The sequence below is a fragment of the Elgaria multicarinata genome, chromosome 17 (assembly GCF_023053635.1).
Source record: "Elgaria multicarinata webbii isolate HBS135686 ecotype San Diego chromosome 17, rElgMul1.1.pri, whole genome shotgun sequence".
Taxonomy (NCBI): domain Eukaryota; kingdom Metazoa; phylum Chordata; class Lepidosauria; order Squamata; family Anguidae; genus Elgaria; species Elgaria multicarinata.
In genome coordinates, this window is record NC_086187.1 from 27,382,773 (window position 1) to 27,402,027 (window position 19,255).

A 19,255-nucleotide genomic window follows, 5' to 3' on the forward strand; every position below is an offset into this window, starting at 1 on the left:
TCCAAGCACACAACCTTCCTTCGTCAGTGGCTGAGGATGATAGGACCGGTAGTCCGACGCATTTGAAGGGTGCCAGGTTGGGGACGACTCTTCTAAAACTCAAAACTTTCAAACATTTTTGTGTTTCCTTTTCAGAAGATACTCCAGCCCACTGGGAATTTTGGTTCTCAATGAAAGGCCGTGGTTAATTCTGTGCTCAGGGCACCTGACTGCAGTTCCTGTGGCCTTTTCTTGTTTATTATTGATCTTGCCTTCCGCCTAAGCAATTCCTTTGCTCGTAGTATTCCAGGCCTCCAGGGCCCAATGGGACTCTTTGCTTGCCAAGAAGTGAACCTGATTCTTTTTACCCTTCCTGTTACTATGACTGCTGGGAAGACCCAGCAAAAGTAATGCCAAACACTATTTAAATACATGAGATGGGCCTGGAGCCAATAAATTATATGGTTTGCCTGCCTGCCTGCCGGCCTGTTTGTTTAATAAATGTATATCCCAAGCATTTTGAGGCATCTTATATGCCTTACACAATGCAGCAATAGAACAACAGGAGTCAATTTTTCAGTGAGATAAAACTGAACTAGCAAAAAGCAGCACAAGACCAGATAAACAACATGTAAAACTCTGCTATTCTATGATTCTATGATTCTAAAAGCATCTGAATCAATGCCACAGCCTGTGAAAAGCAACTCAGTGAAAAGCGAAATGCTAAAAACAGATCTCAGGGTCAACAGCTACATTATATTCTTTTAGACGCCAGCTGAAGACGTTTTTATTCCCCCGGTATTTTAACGATCTATAAATTTTAACTTTGCCGTTTTAAATTTGTATTTTTGCATTGCTGCTGTTTTTATTGTGGTTGTGCTTTTATATTGTATTTTATATTATGGTTTTATACTATTGTTTTGTTTTGAATTGTCTTAAATTTGTAAACCGCCCAGAGAGCTTCGGCTATAGGGCAGTATAGAAATGCAGTAAATAAATAAATAAATCTCCCATAATGCTTGGGTGAATAAAAATGTCTTTAAACTGGCGCAGTTATTATGTCATTGCTGTGTTTATATATACTTATATTTTTGTGAGATGTACTTTTATGATAAAAAAGAGCCTTGCTGGGTAAGGCTGGGAGACCTGTCTGTCACAGGATCCTTCTTCAAAACATTGCTCATCCAGATGTTGCGGTGGAAAACCCAAGAGAGCTTAAGGAAGGCAACTGACCTCTTCTCCTTTTGCTCCCCAACATCTGGAATCCAGAAGCAAAGGGCCTCTGATGCCCTAATGCTGAGTTTTAAAACCTTCCTGCCTATTTCCACATCTGCACCTTGCAGGGGATCCTGGGAATATTCTCAGGAGTGGGCCAATCCCGTTGAGCCTTTTGGCCACCTTGTGCGAACTAAGAATGAGCCTGAGACCACTCCAAGCGCTCCTTCGCAGGAGGCCACGTTACAGGGGACCAGCTTCCATCACAGCCAAGCTGCTTTTTGGAGATGTTTGTCTGCCATTGCGGTGGAATTCGAAGAAGGCTCAAACTGTTCTAGAAAGAAAGAAAAAGACCTAAGGGCAGAACGTCTTGCCTTGCTTTGAATGAAGCCTGCTCAAATTTGCTCTGAAACTTGAATCATCTCCCCTTCAAAACTGAATGAATGATGCACTTTTATGGGTGTTGCCCTCCAGGTCTGCGGGGGTTAATCATCGCTGTTATGATGGCTGCTCTGATGTCATCCCTGACTTCCATCTTCAACAGCAGCAGCGCCCTCTTCACCATAGACATCTGGAGGAAAGTCCGCCGGGAAGCCAGTGAGAAAGAACTGCTTCTGGTTGGAAGGTAGTATCTGGGGAATGGTAGGGTAGGAATTCCAGGAAGTAGAGGGAAAGATGGAGCAGGAATAATATATAGAATCATCGAATCATAGAATAGCAGAGTTGGAAGGGGCCTACAAGGCCATGGAGTCCAACCCCCTGCTCAATGCAGGAATCCACCCTAAAGCATCACCGACAGATGCTTGTCCAGCTGCCTCTTGAAGGCCTCTAGTGTGGGAGGTTCAGCTTCAGCATCTGCTTTACGGATGTCAGAGAAATTCGTAACATATTATTTATTTTATTTTATTTTATTTTTATTACATTTATATACCGCCCCATAGCCGAAGCTCTCTGGGCGGTTTACAAAAGTTAAAAACTGTAAACATTAAAAAAGTATACAAAATTTAAAAATCATCAGAAACATAAAAATGACAATATAAAAACAACAGTATCCATTTAAAAACAACAGTTCTGGTCTCCGTTAGAAAACAAACTTAGCGTTGTTAAATGGTGTTAAATGCCTGGGAGAAGAGAAAAGTCTTGACCTGGCGCCGAAAAGATAACAGTGTTGGTGCCAGGCGAGCCTCATTGGGGAGATCATTCCAAAGTCAGGGGGCCACCACCGAAAAGGCCCTCTCCCTTGTTGCCATCCTCCGAGCTTCCCTCAGAGTAGGCACTCGGAGGAGGACCTTAGATGTCCATATTCAAATGAGTTTGGATTTCTGCAACGTATTGGCTTTTTCTATGTCATGTGGATTTTGTGGGTTTGCAGGACAGTTTTTCACTTTGGGGGGTGTTTTGTGCTAATTTGCTGTAGCACTAATGTGCAAATGTGTTGATCCGCATTAGTTAATTTGCATTGGTGCTAATTTACATTGAATAATGCAGATTAGCGCATTTGCGCAAGCACGCATTATTGCTGTTGTGAATTTGCGCTAATACGAATTTGTGCAGATAGAACAAAATGATTGTAAATAAAAATTCTGATTATGTCAATGAGCGACTGAGGGAGCAAAAGACATTGGACAATCTACCAAATGCAAATGGAATGGATTTAACAAAATCCTTACACCTCTAATCCCCTGATGTTCAGGTTTATGCTGCTGAAGAGGCAAGCTGTTTCTCAGTTTAACCCAGAAAAGTTTAACCACTTTTGTTTTGACACCATATTTTGTTTTTATTTTATTTTTTAAAAAAGAAATGGTCTTACTGCTGTAATAAGATGAGATCATTTGCAGTGAAAGGCAGACACAAAATCCCATAGACGAATATCTGAAACTTTAAAAATGTCAACTGAAAAGTGACTTGTTTCTTTGGCATGCAGCGCAAGTATCGAAGAAAGCGTTGGCTCTCTTCAGGATTTTTCTCTGCCTGAAAGTGCAGTAGTGACTACTGGTGGACCACAGACCACCATTTAAGAACTGCTTCTGTACTCAAAGAGGTCGAGTTAACTATTCTGCATAAAGCAGATTTCTTAAAACAGAAGAAGAGGTAGTTTAAAGGCAGACTGGGTGTGGAGAGGAAGCTAATTCTAGAGGAAACCTCTTAGTTCTGTGTTTCCAGGCTGTTTGGTAATATTTGAAAGCACCCGTTGGTGTGTGCTGTTGTTCCTCTCAGTATTAAATGGGAATGACTGCATATCTTTCTTCTCGCATCACCCAGACATTGAGAATAACTTCCCCCATTTAATCTCTCTGTTGTCTTGCCTACTGAATCATTTTCCGCTGTCACCAGCGTCTCAGTTTTTCTGCCTGTACGATGGCCCTAATGACGCTTAAATCCTTCTTGCAAGCATCTCCTGACTTCAAACTAATAAGCATGTTTGCGTGCAAGAGGGAAGGCTAATGAGGCAGTAATTGCACATCCCAGTAATTAATCGCTGAGTGATGCTCCGTTTTATCGGCTGGCATTTGTGAACAGCTCTGGTTTGGCCCAGGGGATGCCTGCCTGATGCTGGCTAAAGCACCAACGTTACCACTGTCGCCCTTGTGGAGTTCTGCCGTGCCTGATTGCAGCGTTGCAAAAAGCTCTACGAAATTACTAGCCCCCCCCCCCAAATATACTCACCTACTTTCCCTGTGTTACTCATGATGGCCTAAAAGAAAAAGAGAATTCAATTTCATAAAGCTGCCTTGACAGATTACCTGGAAAGACTTCTTTACTCACCGTAGGTGACCAGCTTGCATTATGAGCTTAGAATCCTGCCTTATTGACATCTTAAGTCACATGACTATGGCCTTGTATACACGGCCATTCTTCCATCCCTGTATTTTCAAGTGCAACGATAGAGCTTTTGGAGCTGCGTCTGCGCCACTCACCTTCCGCTACCCTCACGCCAGATGTGCTAATGATCAGCTTGTTTATGCTGGTCCTTGCCAATCTCATGACGTGAACATTCTGTGATGTCACAGCAGCTCAGCCAATGTAAGGGCTTGGAGGCCGCTGCCAGCTGACAGACAACTTTTTAATCCTGATAAGTATTCACACATATTTACCCAAAGCTAAATTTGGAACGTCTCCTCATGCTGTTCATTTATGTGACGTGCCTGGCCCTTGTAACTGATCATGCCATTTCACCCATAGAATAACAATTTGGGGGACACTCCCCTAATGAATCCACCCAGCCGGGACTACATGGTATTTGGCAAGGAAAGACACACCTGACTTAATTGTTTTCTTCTTTTGTCGGCTTGGGGACAATCAATTTGCTTGCGATGTGTGAACAGACGAAGAGAGAAGTCACTTGCCAACTAGAGAGCTACTTTGCAATGAAAGCAAGCTTGTAGGAAGAGTCCTCCCTTGATCTAACCTAATTCTTTAGCCATTTCATAATGTTGTATTTGGCTGTGATTCAGCAATAAATCCGGTCTCTGTGGGTTGGCGTTTTCTTGAAGTTGCAAACCTTCCACTGCACAGATAAACAAATGCAGCCATTCTCACATTGTAGTGCAAGTCTTTCTCGAAGGGGGCCTTCAGAACAGTTAACTGAACTCAGTTGCTATTGTCAAAAGCGGAGGCGTTAGGGGTCACTTTCCTTTCCCGATTCTGGCTTTGTTTCGTGGTAACCTTCTGATCTTGCCTTATCTCAGTTTACCCATCTGTGAAAGAAGGGTGTCTCCTGTTTGGGAGGGGATGGCGAGGCGACTTAATTGAGGCACTGATATCTTGGGGGCGAAAGTGAAGCCATTAATTATTATTGGCTGCGTGAGGGTGGAGCGATTTGTTTATTTATTTACAATATTTCTTCCCCGCCCTTTATGCCGAACATGCTGCGAGGCAGCAGACAGCTGAGGAAAACCATCACACACAATTAAACAACAAACTGAAATGTTGCAAGGAAGCTGAAATTGCTGCTGTTTTGTATTTTCTCTTCCTCCCCTCATTCTGGAAGCGCGAAGTCTTGAGATGATGTGACGTATAAGACTGTGGCCAGGGGAAGGGTGTGTGGCCATCTGGGGAACAGGTAGATTTGGCCCTGGGCCTGATGTTCATAGAATAGTAGAGTTGGAAGGGGCCAATAAGGCCATCTAGTCCAACCCCCTGCTCAATGCAGGGATCCATCTTAAAGCATCCCTGACAGATGGTTGTCCAGCTGCCTCTTGAAGGCCTCTAGTGTGGGAGAGCCCACAGCCTCCCTAGGTAACTGGTTCCATTGTCGTACTGCTCTAACAGTCAGGACGTTTTTCCTGATGTCCAGCCGGAATCTGGCTTCCTGTTCCCAGCCCCTACCATGAATAGAGTAGGGAGATGGATGGGATCTCTTGGGCTGCTAAAGGGTCATGCATTGCCTGACCGGAACTTTGGCCCGGCCTCTTTCTGCACTTCCTCTCCTGAGAGCTGGGGGTGAGGATGGAGGTTCCAGGTTGGGATGGGGCCCTGCCATGAATCCATGGGGTCCCTCCTCCTGGGAACTCCCTTGGGCAGAGTATCATCTGGGGAAACAGCCTCTGGCTGTGCCTCAGACGCCCAGGAGACTCCAGGGTCTCCGTTTGCTGTATGGGCTGGACTGCTACAGGATCCCCTTCCTGCCCCCATTAGGTTTGGGGACTGCGGACTCCCGGATCCTGACAGGTGCTCGGCAGTTGGAGCACACATTCCAGGTGTGATTCTCTATTTCAAGTTTGAAATCCAGCTGGACCATTTCCAAAAGAGGGGGATGGGAACACAAGACTGGGTCCTGCAACAAAATGCTGCAGTGTATAAACAAATAAAAATAAAAGTCTCCTCCCTTCTGAAAAGGAGCGCTCCTCTTCCGGGTTCCAACCAACATCCTCCAAGCCCTCCACTTTTACACACGCACCCTTCCCACGTCCTGCTTTTCTTTTCCAACGGTCATTCTACGTACTCTGGCTGTTGGGCGTACTCAGCCCTCCTTGGGTTCTTTTGGGGATGTCTTGCCCCCTTCGTAGTTTTTGTTTTTATGCTGTCTGGACTTCTGCACATTCCTCTGAGAGCTTCATCCCATGTACCTGTTTCCCTCGAATGATCCCCTACAGTGCTAAGCTGCTGGCATTGTTTATGTTGTTGCTACCGGGCAGCTAGATCCTTTGCACACCAGGAAATGTGTTTAAGGGGGGGAATGTAAAAAAATCATTAAAAAAATCAACGGATGACCGAATCCGATTCAAATTTGGTATGCTTAAAGCTCTCCTCAATATCTATTACTGTGCCAATTTTGATGTCTTTATCTGTAAAGCTTACGCAGATGTAAGCATTTGTTTATTTTTTCTTCAAATCCTGCTCCTGCGCCCCAGTGTCCGCTCGGAAAACAACAAATGATACACTCGAAAACTAACAGCAAAATATTGCACTTCTTTTGGTTAAGAAGCGCAATTAAAGCAGGATGCATGGGAGTACTTCACAATAAATACAGATTATAAGGTGGGAAACTTCGGAGTCCTTTGCACGTAGTTCGCAGTGATTGCACAGTTATAACGCCGGCGTGATGAAGCTCTGAGTTTCTCTGAGTCCGCGGATACCTTCCTCTTGTTTCTCTGGGGTTCCTTTGCCTGCGATCCTGGTGGCACTCACCAGCTGCGTTTGCTGTTAGAAGTGATGGAGACGACTGGTGATTTTAAAGCAAAAGTCAGCGTCCTTAATCCCTGTCTGTCAACATGCCTCCCCTCCTGATTTTCAACCGTCTTTATCCGCATCATGCAGATGAACGGTTTGAGGGTGGTGCTGCTGGTGATGGTTCCACAGGGACGTAACAGATCACCATGGGGAAGGAAACAACAAAAGCAAAACCACGTCTGGACGTCACTTTACAGGAAACAGACTTCAAACCTTCCTTATAAGGATGTTATGTCCCTCACCTCTTCTCTGGAGCCGCACCCCTTCCCCCCCCCTTCCAGCGGGCTGCCTGATGATACCGAGTCCTTTTCTCTTCTGCATTGTCTATACGATATTGATGGTGTAACACCAGGGTGATTAAAGGAGAGAAGGCACAGAAACAATGACACACCGGGCAAGATTTTGGGAATGAATGAATGGATGACTCATCCCAAGGGCTTGATCAACTTCGGGTGGTTATCAGGAAGAATTGGGTTTAAGGCCAGAGCCGGGAAGCATAGAATAGCACAGTTGGAAGGGGCCTACAAGGCCATCTAGTCCAACCCCCTGCTCAATGCAGGAATCCACCCTAAAGCATCCCCGACAGATGCTTGTCCAGCTGTCTCTTGAATGACTCTAGTGTGAGAGAGACCACAACCTCCCTAGGTTACTGATCCCATTGTCGTACTGCTCTAACAGTCAGGAAGGTTTTCCTGATGTCCAGTCGGAATCTGGCTTCCTTTAACTTGAGCCCGTTATTCCGTGTCCTGCACTCTGGGAGGATCGAGAAGAGATCCTGGCCCTCCTCTGTGTGACAACCTTTGAAGTATTTGAAGAGTGCTATCATGTCTCCCCTCAATCTTCTCTTCTCCAGGCTAAACATGCCCAGTTCTTTCAGCCTCTCTTCATAGGGCTTTGTTTCTAGACCTCTGATCATCCTGGTTGCCCTCCTCTGAACACGCTCCAGCTTGTCTGCGTCCTTCTTGAATTGTGGAGCCCAGAACTGGACGCAATACTCTAGATGAGCAAGTGTGGATAAGGAAAAATGGATGCGATAAAAGGATAACATCAAAACTCCTTAGCTTCTGGTGGAGAAGATCAGGTGCGGAGAACAAGAGGACTGCAAGTCCCATCAGCCCTGGCCAACATAACTGTTAGTGAGGGCTACTGGTAGTTGCAGTCCAACCACATCTGAAGGTCACACCTGCCCCCATCCCTGGCTTCAAATGTTTGGTTTCACAGCCCTCTCTTTTCCAACATTGTGGCACCACCCCATGGCATCTGCCGCCTGAAGCAGCTGCTTCATTTTGCCTCCTTGTGAAGTGAGTTAGTTTCACTAGTAGAGCTACTTTCCAAATCTTTTTAATCCACTCAGATATTTGTGGCGTCTGAAAAGCAATGCATTTCGCAATACAATGAAAAGAAATGTATATTTTTGTGCCGCTAACAAATTTAATATTAGTTTAGATCACCTGGGTGTATTTTCAGCCTTGGCAAGAGCGATTCATAGACCTCACCTCCTCCTTTAATTTTAATCTCGTGTGAAGGCTAACTGAACTAATGGCCCTTACCACATCCTGTGGCAGTGAGTTTCACATGTTTGCATTGCTGCTGTTTTTATCTGGTTGAGCTTTCATATTGTATTTTATATTGTGGTTTTATACTGTTGTTTTATACTTTGAATGGTTTTAATTTTTGTGAACCGCCCAGAGAGCTCCGGCTATTGGGCGGTATAGAAATGTAATAAATTAATAAAATATTAATTATGGGTTGGATGAAGAAAGACTTTTGTTTGTCCATCCTGCATCCCCCACCATTTGATTTCATGAGTTCAATTGTTGTGAAAGGAGGGAGAAATTTCTGGGGATCTCGACGGACCCCTTAATAAGCTTTCTTCCCTCTTCATATTAGAAGGGCAATCCTAAAAACACCACCACCTAGACAGCATCTGAGGTGCTATAAGATCCTGAGTATTTCTGCCTCCCCTTCAAGGCTGTAATCTGAGAGTGTATCTACATAAGGGGAAATCTCATTGCTTACTTGGAACTTCCTGCTTCTTTGGCGTGATTGTTATGGGCTGCATTTCATGGGCAGAGAGGGGTGACCACATGGTATGAATTAAATGCTTCCCTTCCGTTCACTTCAATTGACACAATGCCATCTAGTGGCAGAAGACCCTACTTTCCCCAGATATTGCCACATTAAAAATGTTTTGTTTCATAGCGGGATTTCCAGGGGATACTGCGAGAGACGTCTTGTTCATTGACAACATCATGTAATGAACTTGCAAACATCAGTGAGTGGCCAGTCACAAGCATGCAATAAATTGCTTGTTTAGGGGAACTCAGAGCTATGACCTTGAAAGGGAAGTCTAAGCGGGGAGTCGTCCCCCGCCCCACAGATGGTACAGAACTTTTGGGAAGAGGAAGAAGAGGGTGTGTCAGTGGTTAGGAAGATCCACCAGATTCACCAGCTTCTCAGTTCCCATCTCTGTCTTCTGGGAAAGACGTCATCAACGCACAGTGGTTGCATGGGGAGACCCTTTTCTTGTGAATTAGCCTCAAGGACAGCTTCTTCCGACCTCTCTCCATCTTCATTTCTCCTCAACGATCCTCATTAACCAGTCAAGAAAACCGAGCAGACCCGTTTCCCTCAGAATTAACTATGACAATGAGGGGATTCTTTATTTAATTAAACAGATCGGTTTTGGCCTCGGGTGTAAATAAACGGTTATCAAACCGACACGCCTCAACCTGTTTCCTCCTGTACATTTGCCCTCCACCCTGACGCGGCATTGGAAAGGTTTGCTTTGGAGATGTTTGCATTCTTCTCGGATGTCTGTCCTCTCCTACCCTGGTGGCTGACCGGGGCTGCTGCTTGGGTCCCCACGGAGGGATTTGGCAGCCCTGGGATACCAATGGCTGGTCCTCTTCATGCATGGTGCACCATCTCTTTCTGTCAGTCAGAGATCTGAGTGAGCCCAGCCCCCGGTGACAAGTTTTACATCTTCATTCCTTTCTCGGAATTATGTGGAAGAACCATAATCCAGAGCGACACTGGCTCGCTTCCAAACGCGCGTGCAGTGCATAGATTAGATCTATCGTGCAATCGAAAATGATTCAGCCTGGATTTCTGCAAACTTGCACAATTCTTTCTCTCATCTCTTCTTGCATTGACGACCCTCTGGGCATTGCTTCCTACCGCTTGCCAGAAAGTGAAATCCCATGCGCGGTGTCTGACGCACGTGACTTCTTTACCACAGCCAGCTTTTCCAATACAATTTGCCTGTATTTATTTATGTGAATAAGAACTCTCTATGCCATGTTGAATAAGGTATTTCCCCTTTAACCTGAAGGTATCCCTCCTTCTATTTCTGATGTTCAGAGGTGAGTGCTGTCGCTTATATAACCAAAACAGCACCTCCCATGCACAAGAAAGTGGTATTATCAGGCTCGGGGGAAACCCGAGGTTTGCAGAAGTGCACTTTTTTCAAAGGAAAAATGAACAATCTAAGCGGAGAATCCCAAAAATAGTCCAATGAGGACTGAAAGCCCACTGACTGATCACTGGGGAGAAGATACAAAAAAGTGGGGGAGAGGGTGAATGGAATGGGGTCTCCTGAACACCGAAACATTCCGTCCGACTTGTTCTGTTTATAACAATCCTATCGTATGCTTCCTCCAAAGAATTCACAATCCTGCACATGTTTTCCATTGAGTGGAAGGGATGTAACCTGGCGTTAGAGCACACGTTTTGTATGCAGAAGGTTAAAAAAAAAAGTGGTCCTTAAAATATATATTTTTAAAAAGCGACTGTGTGTCTTTTGCTATCCTTGCAGGATTGTCACAATCCTCCTGGTGGTCGTTAGCGTGGTTTGGATTCCAATCCTGCAGAATTCCAACAGTGGGCAGCTCTACATTTACATCCAGTCGGTCACCAGCTACCTGGCTCCGCCCGTCACGGCTATTTTCCTCTTGGCTGTTTTCTGGAAGAGAGCGAATGAACAGGTAACTCTGGGGCCGCGTGTGTGTGAGTGAGTGTGTTACGGATTTGGACTTTTCTGAGTGATTTCGATCTATCGTTTCAGCAGTTAGGAACGCTTTGGTTGCCAGTCGACTACCTACACCTGATCAATACACTTCAGAAATTATACACCAGAAATTGTTTTAGGTGGATTCAATTTTGGTTTTCATAGAATCATAGAATAGTAGAGTTGGAAGGGGCCTCTAAGGCCATCGAATCCAACCCCCTGCTCAGTGCAGGAATCCACCCACCCTAGAGGCCTTCAAGAGGCAGCTGGACAGTCATCTGTCAGGGATGCTTTAAGGTGGATTCCTGCACTGAGTGGGGGGTTGGACTGGATGCTCTTAGAGGCCCCTTCCAACTCGACTATTCTATGATTCTTATGTTCCATCATGACTAGTAGCTGTTGCATAAGATACCCATGCAAGCTGTCCTTTGCTAACGGGATAGGATGGAGTACAAATGTAAGTAGACATGTGAAAGCTTTTATTCTGCTGTTCATGGGATAGGATGAAGTATAAATGCAAATGTTTTTATTCTGGATCTGGAATCTTTGGAGGTCTTACTTTGCAGGGAGCTTTCTGGGGCTTGATGGTGGGGCTGGTTGTTGGCTTGTGCCGGATGGCCTTGGAGTTTGCCTACCCCGCACCCCCGTGTGGCATCCTGGACAGGCGGCCTTCCCTGGTGAAGGACATCCACTATCTGCACTTTGCCGTCCTCCTCTGCCTGCTGACCGCTGCTGTGGGAGTGGCAATCAGCTTGCTGACCAAGCCTCCTGCTGAATCCCAGGTGCGTACGGGAAGACGGCAGGTGAGCGGAGCTTCCTGCATTTTGGGCAGGGCACCCAGAAAGTGGCTGAGAAGGTTTGGGAGAATTGATGGACGTATATCTATGATGCCCAAAGCAGCCGAGAAGATCCAAGATACAACGTAGGAGCCACCAAGCACATCGTAGCTAGCAATGTTGGAGGAATCCACAGTGGGTTCAGTTGAGTTCAGATTTCTACGAATCCGACCTGTGAATTCTGCAGCAAACCGTCTTTTTCCTATAGCTTCATCACACCAGCGTTATACTGTGCAATCACTGCGAATTGCGTGCAAAGGACTCTGAAGTTTTCCAGCTTATAATCTGCTTTGACTGTGAAGTATTCCCATGCATCCTGCTTTAATTGTGCTTTAAAGCCAAGAGAATCGACGTATTTTGCTACCCCTTTAGGAGCGAATCTTTTGTTGTTCTCCGAGCGGCCACTGGGGGTGCAGGAGAATGATTTGATATGTTTAAAGTACAAATTAAACAAATGCTTACATCTCCGTAAGTTTTAAAGATAAAGACATCAAAATTGGCACAGTAATAGATATTAAGGAGGGCTTTAAGCATACCAAATTTGAATTGGATTGCATCATCCATCGATTTTTTAAAATGATTTTTTACATTTCTCCCCCTTAAACCCTTTTCCTGGTATGCAAAGGATCTTAGGAGCGCCGCCGCCCAGGGTGTGATTTAGCTAACAACGATGACAGCTTTACGCTATGGGGATAATTCAAGGGAAACGGGTACGTGGGATGAAGCTATTAGTCACACAGATTCCCTGGACTTGCAGTTTAGCACAATTCTGTATTAGCACTGATGCAAATGAGCGCAAGTAGAATGAAATCCTAGTTTAAAAAAATATGGTTCCATCAATGGGTGCATGACAGGATGAAAGACTCCTGACAGTCTACCTAACACAGAAAGAATGGATTTAACAAATTCCACTCATCCATAATCGTAGCACAGTAGATAGGTACTAGCCTTAAACTTCAAAACAAGTGACCCAAAAGTTCATAGTTTTAAAAGTTTTCTCTGGAAGTCAAGAATGGGCTTCTAGTACACGATTCCCAAAAATGTAGCCATGATCTTCTTGTTGGCAGAGGTGAAGTACCTTCTAGAACTTTGGGGCTGTGCAGGGAAAGGAGTGGTTTTTTGGGGAACAGTTACCTATTAGATTTATATTCCTCAAATCCTCCAAGTAGCTCAAGGAGACGTATGTGGTTCTCTCCCCTCTAAACCAAAAATGGATTATTTGTTTTATTTATGTATTATTACCGTTTATATGGCACATTATTTGCTAAAAATTCAACAAGGCAGTGAACAGCAATTTAAACAAGTAGAACTTAGGAACCATAAAACATCAAAACAATGATACGATTTTAAAGGCTACGTTGAAAAGATGTGTCTCCATACCAATTGGAGTTCTCGAGAGAGCACATTTCACCATTTGGGAGCGAAACAGGAAAAAGCCCTTTGATTCACCCGTGCCTGACAAACGGGCCCCTTCAGACAACTTTATCCTCGCAACAGTCTGATTGGGGGGTCCAAGTTCCTCCCAGTGAGTTTCATGGATTGGGGAGGGAGGGGTGAGTGGATCTGACTCTTCGTCTCCCTGAATGCAGGCGGAGTCCTGGGACTTCCATTTGTGCGCCCCCAAATCTCCCTGCATTTGACATTATTTGAAAACTGGAGTGGAAATAAACATGTTATTCTGCTCTCTGAAATAAAGCTATTTTCTACAGCACCTTTGGGCGTAGCAACTTTCGTTTCTAGGAATGGCGGAAGAAACCTGTGCTTTTCTGAGCCTTTACATTGTCTGGGAAAATAGCTAGCCGGAAATTACAGTAAAAGGGATCCCCTTGTCTTTCTAATACTGGCCGTTTCCTGGCTTCTTGTCGAAACACTTGCCCAAGGCAGAACCCTTTCTCTCTCTGCTCCACCCAGAGGGGCCGAACTTTGCTCATACGTCTCAAAAAAACTCTCCACCCTCCACCATAGTTATGGCAGGCTGGTTTTCTTTGGCGTCGGTGGCCTTCTGAGGCGTATCAGGACATGCCAGGTGGCATGGCTGCTTTCCAAAGAGAAAGGGCTATTTCTTCAGTCAGTGGCACAAAGATCCAAGGTGGGAGTTGGCTGGATCTCTATGTACTTGGGAGAGGTGGCACTGAGGAGACACCTTCAGTGCAATTCAGGGCAAGAACGAGCAATGTGTTATTTTTATTGGCAGAAAAAACCTACTTCATTCCTCAGGCTTTGGCTAGACCAGTGTTCCCTGACTGGATGCCCGACTTCAACTGCCATCAGCCCCAGACAGTAGAGCCAATGGTCAGGAATCATGGGAATTGTAGTCCAAAACATCTGTGGGAGACCGCAGTAGACCTCTTTCAACTAGTTGGTCAATCCTGTTTTGCACGTGGCCTCAAGACTGGGAACCGTCCGCACGCAGGCCAGCCACAGAACCTTCTAGAACCTCCCTCAGGTGCGTGAGGAGGGAGACGGTTCCCTTTTCTTTCCTCTGCACCGATGGAAAGAAGGGGTGAATCCCATCCAGTCTTCCTCTCTGCAGAATAAACCGCTCCTTGGTATTCCTGTCAGGAGCATTGGTTTCCTGTCAGTCAGATAAATTTACACCACAACTTCATGCTTTTTTGAGCATCAACTGTAACCAATTGTCTTCTCTCTCATAAACACCAAATTGGCCCCTTAGATCCTCTGAGGTGGCCTGGTTGGTTTCCCCACAACAAAGAGTGTGTTGTCAGGCAATGGAACTTAAGCGGGCCTTCCAGGTGGTGGCACCCACCCTTTGGAACCACTCTCGCATGGGTGGTCTGGGAGGTAGAAACTGGCTAGTTTTAATCATCTCTTGAAGGCATATCTGTTTATGCAGGCTTTAGAATCCTAGAATCCTAGAATAGCAGAGTTGGAAGGGGCCTACAGGACATCGAGTCCAACCCCCTGCTCAATGCAGGAATCTACCCTAAAGCATCCCTGACAGATGGTTGTCCAGCTGCCTCTTGAAGGCCTCTAGTGTGGGAGAGCCCACCACCTCCCTAGGTCACTGATTCCATTGTCGTACTGCTCTAACAGTCAGGAAGTTTTTCCTGATGTCCAGCTGGAATCTGGCTTCCTGTAACTTGAGCCCATTCTTCCGTGTCCTGCAGTCTGGGAGGATCGAGAAGAGATCCTGGCCCTCCTCTGTGTGACAACCTTTCAAGTATTTGAAGAGTGCTGTCATGTCTCCCATCCATCTTCTCTTCTCCAGGCTAAACATGCCCAGTTCTTTCAGCCTCTCTTCATAGGGCTTTGTTTCCAGACCCCTGATCATCCTGGTTGCCCTCCTCTGAACACGCTCCAGCTTGTCTGCGTCTTTCTTGAATTGTGGAGCCCAGAACTGGATGCAGTACTCTAGATGAGGCCTAACCAGGGCTGAATAGAGAGGAACCAGTACCTCCCATGATTTGGAAGCTATACTTCTATTAATGCAGCCCCAAATTACATTTGCCTTTCTTGCAGCCCTATTGCACTATCAGCTCATTTCCCTGGCTTGTAACCACACTGCCCTTTTCTATTGTTCTTTCCTATTTATTTATTTATTTATTACATTTTTATACCGCCCAATAGCCGAAGCTCTCTGGGCGGTTCACTAATGTATTTATTATTTTATAATGTTTTTTACATTGCTTTTTATATCTTATTTTGTTTTGTTTTTTTAAATATAAGCCACTTAGGGCGCAATCCTATGCATGTTTAGGCAGAAAACCCCCAACAACTCTCTGCATTCCCCAGCTGGCATGGCTGGCTGTGGTAGGTTGGGAATTGTAGGCCTTTTTTGCTCCATCTAAACATGCACAAGCTTGCACCCTTAGAGGTCTTTGGATATCAAGTTGAATGTAAGTAGTTTAAAAAATAAAGAATAAAAAGAAATTGTAGGTAAATGCAACCCTGTTTATTCCCCTTTCCTTAATTTGGTTTTAAAGCTCAAGGATGTGACTTGGTGGACTCTTCGCCATCCAGAGATGCCGCCTCCTTCCCAACTCCCCACGCCCAAATTGCAAGCTGAGAACAGCATCTCCGGGCCAGAGAAAGATGGTAGGCTGGATGCATGGTTTGAACTGCAGCCTCTCCCAGAGTGGGAGGGAGAAAAATCCCAGCTGATAAACTGATGCAAATAGGTGCAAAATGGGTATGATGACTGTCAGTGGGGTGTGTGTGGGTGTGTTAGGGGGCCACCCCACACGTTGGCAAAGCCTCCAGGTGCCCAACCAGGGAGGGGGCAGGAAAAGAGGGGAGGCTGAGCAGGGAAGAGAAGCAACAATTTTGGCCCTGAGAAGCTTCAAAGGAGGGAAGGAACAAGAAGCTAGTGGTGCCCCATTTCTCAACGGTGGTTTTAAAACTCCTCGGTGGAAAACTCCTTGCAACGGTGGAGGTTTTTTGGGAAAACACTCCACATGGAAAGTCCACGCTGTGCAGAGGAGAGTTCCTGCACAACCATTGTGTTGCATGTTGGGCTCTGTGGAGTTTTCTGTTGCGTTGAGTTGACTTTTCCCACTGGCTACAGAGATCCTTGGCAAGAGCATTCTAGGAAAGCCACCGGGATTGGGGTTTTTTCCCCCCCAGCAATGACTAATGGGATACCATCAAGAGGACCAGGGGAAGAGAGAGGGCAGAGGAACTGTCAATCAAATATCACGATGGATTTTACTCAACTCCATGGTAGCCCACAGTCACACAATGGCGGAGTTAGAACATGTTGTGTGGGGAGGACCTGCTAAACACTCAACTGTTCAGTGGAGTTTTCACACTGCGTTGACTAACGTGTTGTCTGAACTGAGCAGGAGACGAAAGCCCCTGTGTGCAACAAGGTAGTATTCCACACATAGCCATTTTGCACACATTTTGAGGATCCAGGGGAAATTTGAGCATTCGAAACGTGTTCAGCGTTGCTTACTATGTGTAAGAATTGCTCTGTGAGGCCAGATCAAATACATCATCCTTGTAGAGCAGCCATAGATCTCTGAATAGCTGAGGTGAAATAACAGGGGGAGACCTTCACCCCCGGATGCTCAGAAGATGGCCGTGAGAGATATAAACTTCTCCTGCTTTTCTGTCTCTAGCACTGGTATTGAAAGGCATTCATGAAGGTCCTATGTACTGTAGCTATGGAGGCTTTCGATAGACCTACCCTTTATGTCTAAAAAATGAAACGAAAGCCACAAATAACACATCCAGTTAATGATTGTTCATACATTCTATAAATCTACATAAATTTTTGTAGATTCTTTAAATGTAGATTCTTTGGTTGCTTGTTTCATTTTTGGGAGTGCTGCGTCACGTGCATTGCCTTGCCTGGGTATCGGTTGATTCGGACATTGTCTAATCCTTTCATTGGCATTAGAGGAACCCTTTGCACTTCCTTTTCCCCCTGACAGATCCCCAGGAGAGCTGCCCATGGAACTGCTTCCGCAATGCAACGCCCTGTTTTATGAAAGCAGAAAGACGCCCAGACAAGCCCCCTGGGGACATGACGGAATCCCGCTTCTGGGCTCGGATTTGCTGCGTCAACGCCGTCCTCCTCCTCTGCGTCAATGTCTTTTTCTATGCTTATTTTGCTTAAGATAATTTCTTTTGTGGGTTTGTCTAAGAGGGCAAGAAGCGGCGGTAGGAGGCTATGGAAGAGTAGAGATAATTGGAGAGAATGTGAAAGGAAGAGGAGTGTTTGCTACCGGTGTTGCTGTTGTTTTAAAAGAGATTTTCAGGCACTTGATGGGGCCTTTGTGTATTCATTCAAAGAGGAAAACTTTGGGATGCTATACAATATTTCACTGGCGATGACCTTGGATCTGATGGCTAGCCTATATTGACATTTTACTTGTTGTAACCATGAGGACCAGATTATTATTATTATTTTTAAAAAATTAAAGCTGGAAGATTCATTTGCAGAAAAGGGCTCTGAGGCTTAAGTAGCCCATAAATACCTTTAACTGAACCTATCTCTTCAAATACTTGAAAGGTTGTCACACAGAGGAGGGCCAGGATCTCTTCTCGATCCTCCCAGAGTGCAGGACACGGAATAACGGGCTCAAGTGACAGGAAGCCAGATTCCAGCTGGACATCAGGAAAAACTTCCTGCCTATTAGAGCGGTACAACAATGGAATCAGTTACCTAGGGAGGTTGTGGGCTCTCCCACACTAGAAGCCTTCAAGAGGCAGCTGGACAACCCTCTGTCAGGGATGCTTTAGGGTGGATTCCTGCATTGAGCAGGGGGTTGGACTCAATGGCCTTGTAGGCCTCTTCCAACTCAACTATTCTATGACTCAACCCTCCAAAGGCGATTCTGTTTAAAAAATACCACAGTGTGCAAGAAGAGCACAGCCATTTTACCATCCCTGAAGTGGAGAATGAGATTTAGAAGATATCTATTTTCTTTTATATCTAAAAAAAAAATCAAATTTAAAATAATGTCTGAATAGTCTTGCTTCTAAAACACCATACTTTTGTATGTCGGATTGAAATATCAAAGAGCTTTCATAGCTTGAGGTCCTGATGTGGTAGCAGTTTTAGGCAACAGGGTTAGGAGAGGTATTTGCCTGGGCCTCTGGGGAGTTGCTGTCGAGGGGACTGGGCCCCACGGGGCAAGATGGCCCAATCGTTAGCCTCAGTGGAAGGCCTCCTCCAACGTCCCCTATACATCCCGATAAGAGGGCCGTTGCAGTAATCCCACAGAGCACTCTGCAAACACCAGACTTCGTGGAGCGTCCATAAATAGAAGAAGGGCAGGAGAAGGTCAAGGAGGAAACTGCTGGAGATTTGGACCAGCTGCAGATGTTTATCGTACGGCTCCTTCTTTGGGCTAGGCTGTCGGTACCGACTCCCGATAGCAATAAAACAAAATAAAAACATTGTGATTCTGAGACAAGGCAGGACTGGTCCACAGAATGACGCTTATGAAAGAGTTTAGGAAAATACATATATTTTCAACAAAAGAAAAAGAGGAACAGAGATTTGCTCTGGGGAAACCCCCCACCCCTTCATTACCCACGAGCCCTCAGTTCCAACGGTGGAAACCACAAAGGAGTGAAGTGTGCTAATCCATTGGATGAAGTCCTGAGTTCATTACTGCTGGGGTACCAATGTGGATCTTGTGGATTTGCAGACGCAAGCACATGTTCAAATCGGCACACTACATCCTGGGACAGGCAAAGAGGAAATTCCGGCAGGACATCAGGAAGAACTTCCTGACTGTTAGAGCAGTACGACAATGGAATCAGTTGCCTGGTGAGGTTGTGGGCTCTCCCACACTGGAGGCCTTCAAGAGGCAGCTGGACAGCCATCTGTCAGGGATGCTTTAGGGTGGATTCCTGCATTGAGCAGGGCGTTGGACTCGATGGCCTTAGAGGCCCCCTTCCAACTCTATGATTCTATGAAATATAACACACAAGCAAAAGGAGAAAAATACTAATGAGGATGCATATATGCAACAAGGCTTAGCACCAGTTTCTCGGCTGTTCTCTTTCCGCAGAGAACACTGGGAGCTGCAGTTCTGTAGAACTAGGGTTTTACAAGAGACATCTCAGT

General features: G+C 45.5%; 1 protein-coding gene across 1 annotated transcript in view; it reads left to right on the forward strand.

Moving 5' to 3' along the window:
• SLC5A10 (solute carrier family 5 member 10) overlaps positions 1-17,660 on the forward strand; it is an 80,163-nt gene extending 62,503 nt beyond the window's left edge. The window contains exons 11-15 of the mRNA XM_063143537.1: positions 1,669-1,819; positions 10,685-10,853; positions 11,443-11,658; positions 15,657-15,700; positions 17,176-17,660. Of these exons, the coding sequence (XP_062999607.1) occupies positions 1,669-1,819; positions 10,685-10,853; positions 11,443-11,658; positions 15,657-15,700; positions 17,176-17,293 (698 nt within the window). The 3' untranslated portion in view covers positions 17,294-17,660. The remainder of the gene's footprint in view (positions 1-1,668; positions 1,820-10,684; positions 10,854-11,442; positions 11,659-15,656; positions 15,701-17,175) is intronic.
• The last annotated feature ends 1,595 nt before the right edge of the window (positions 17,661-19,255 follow it).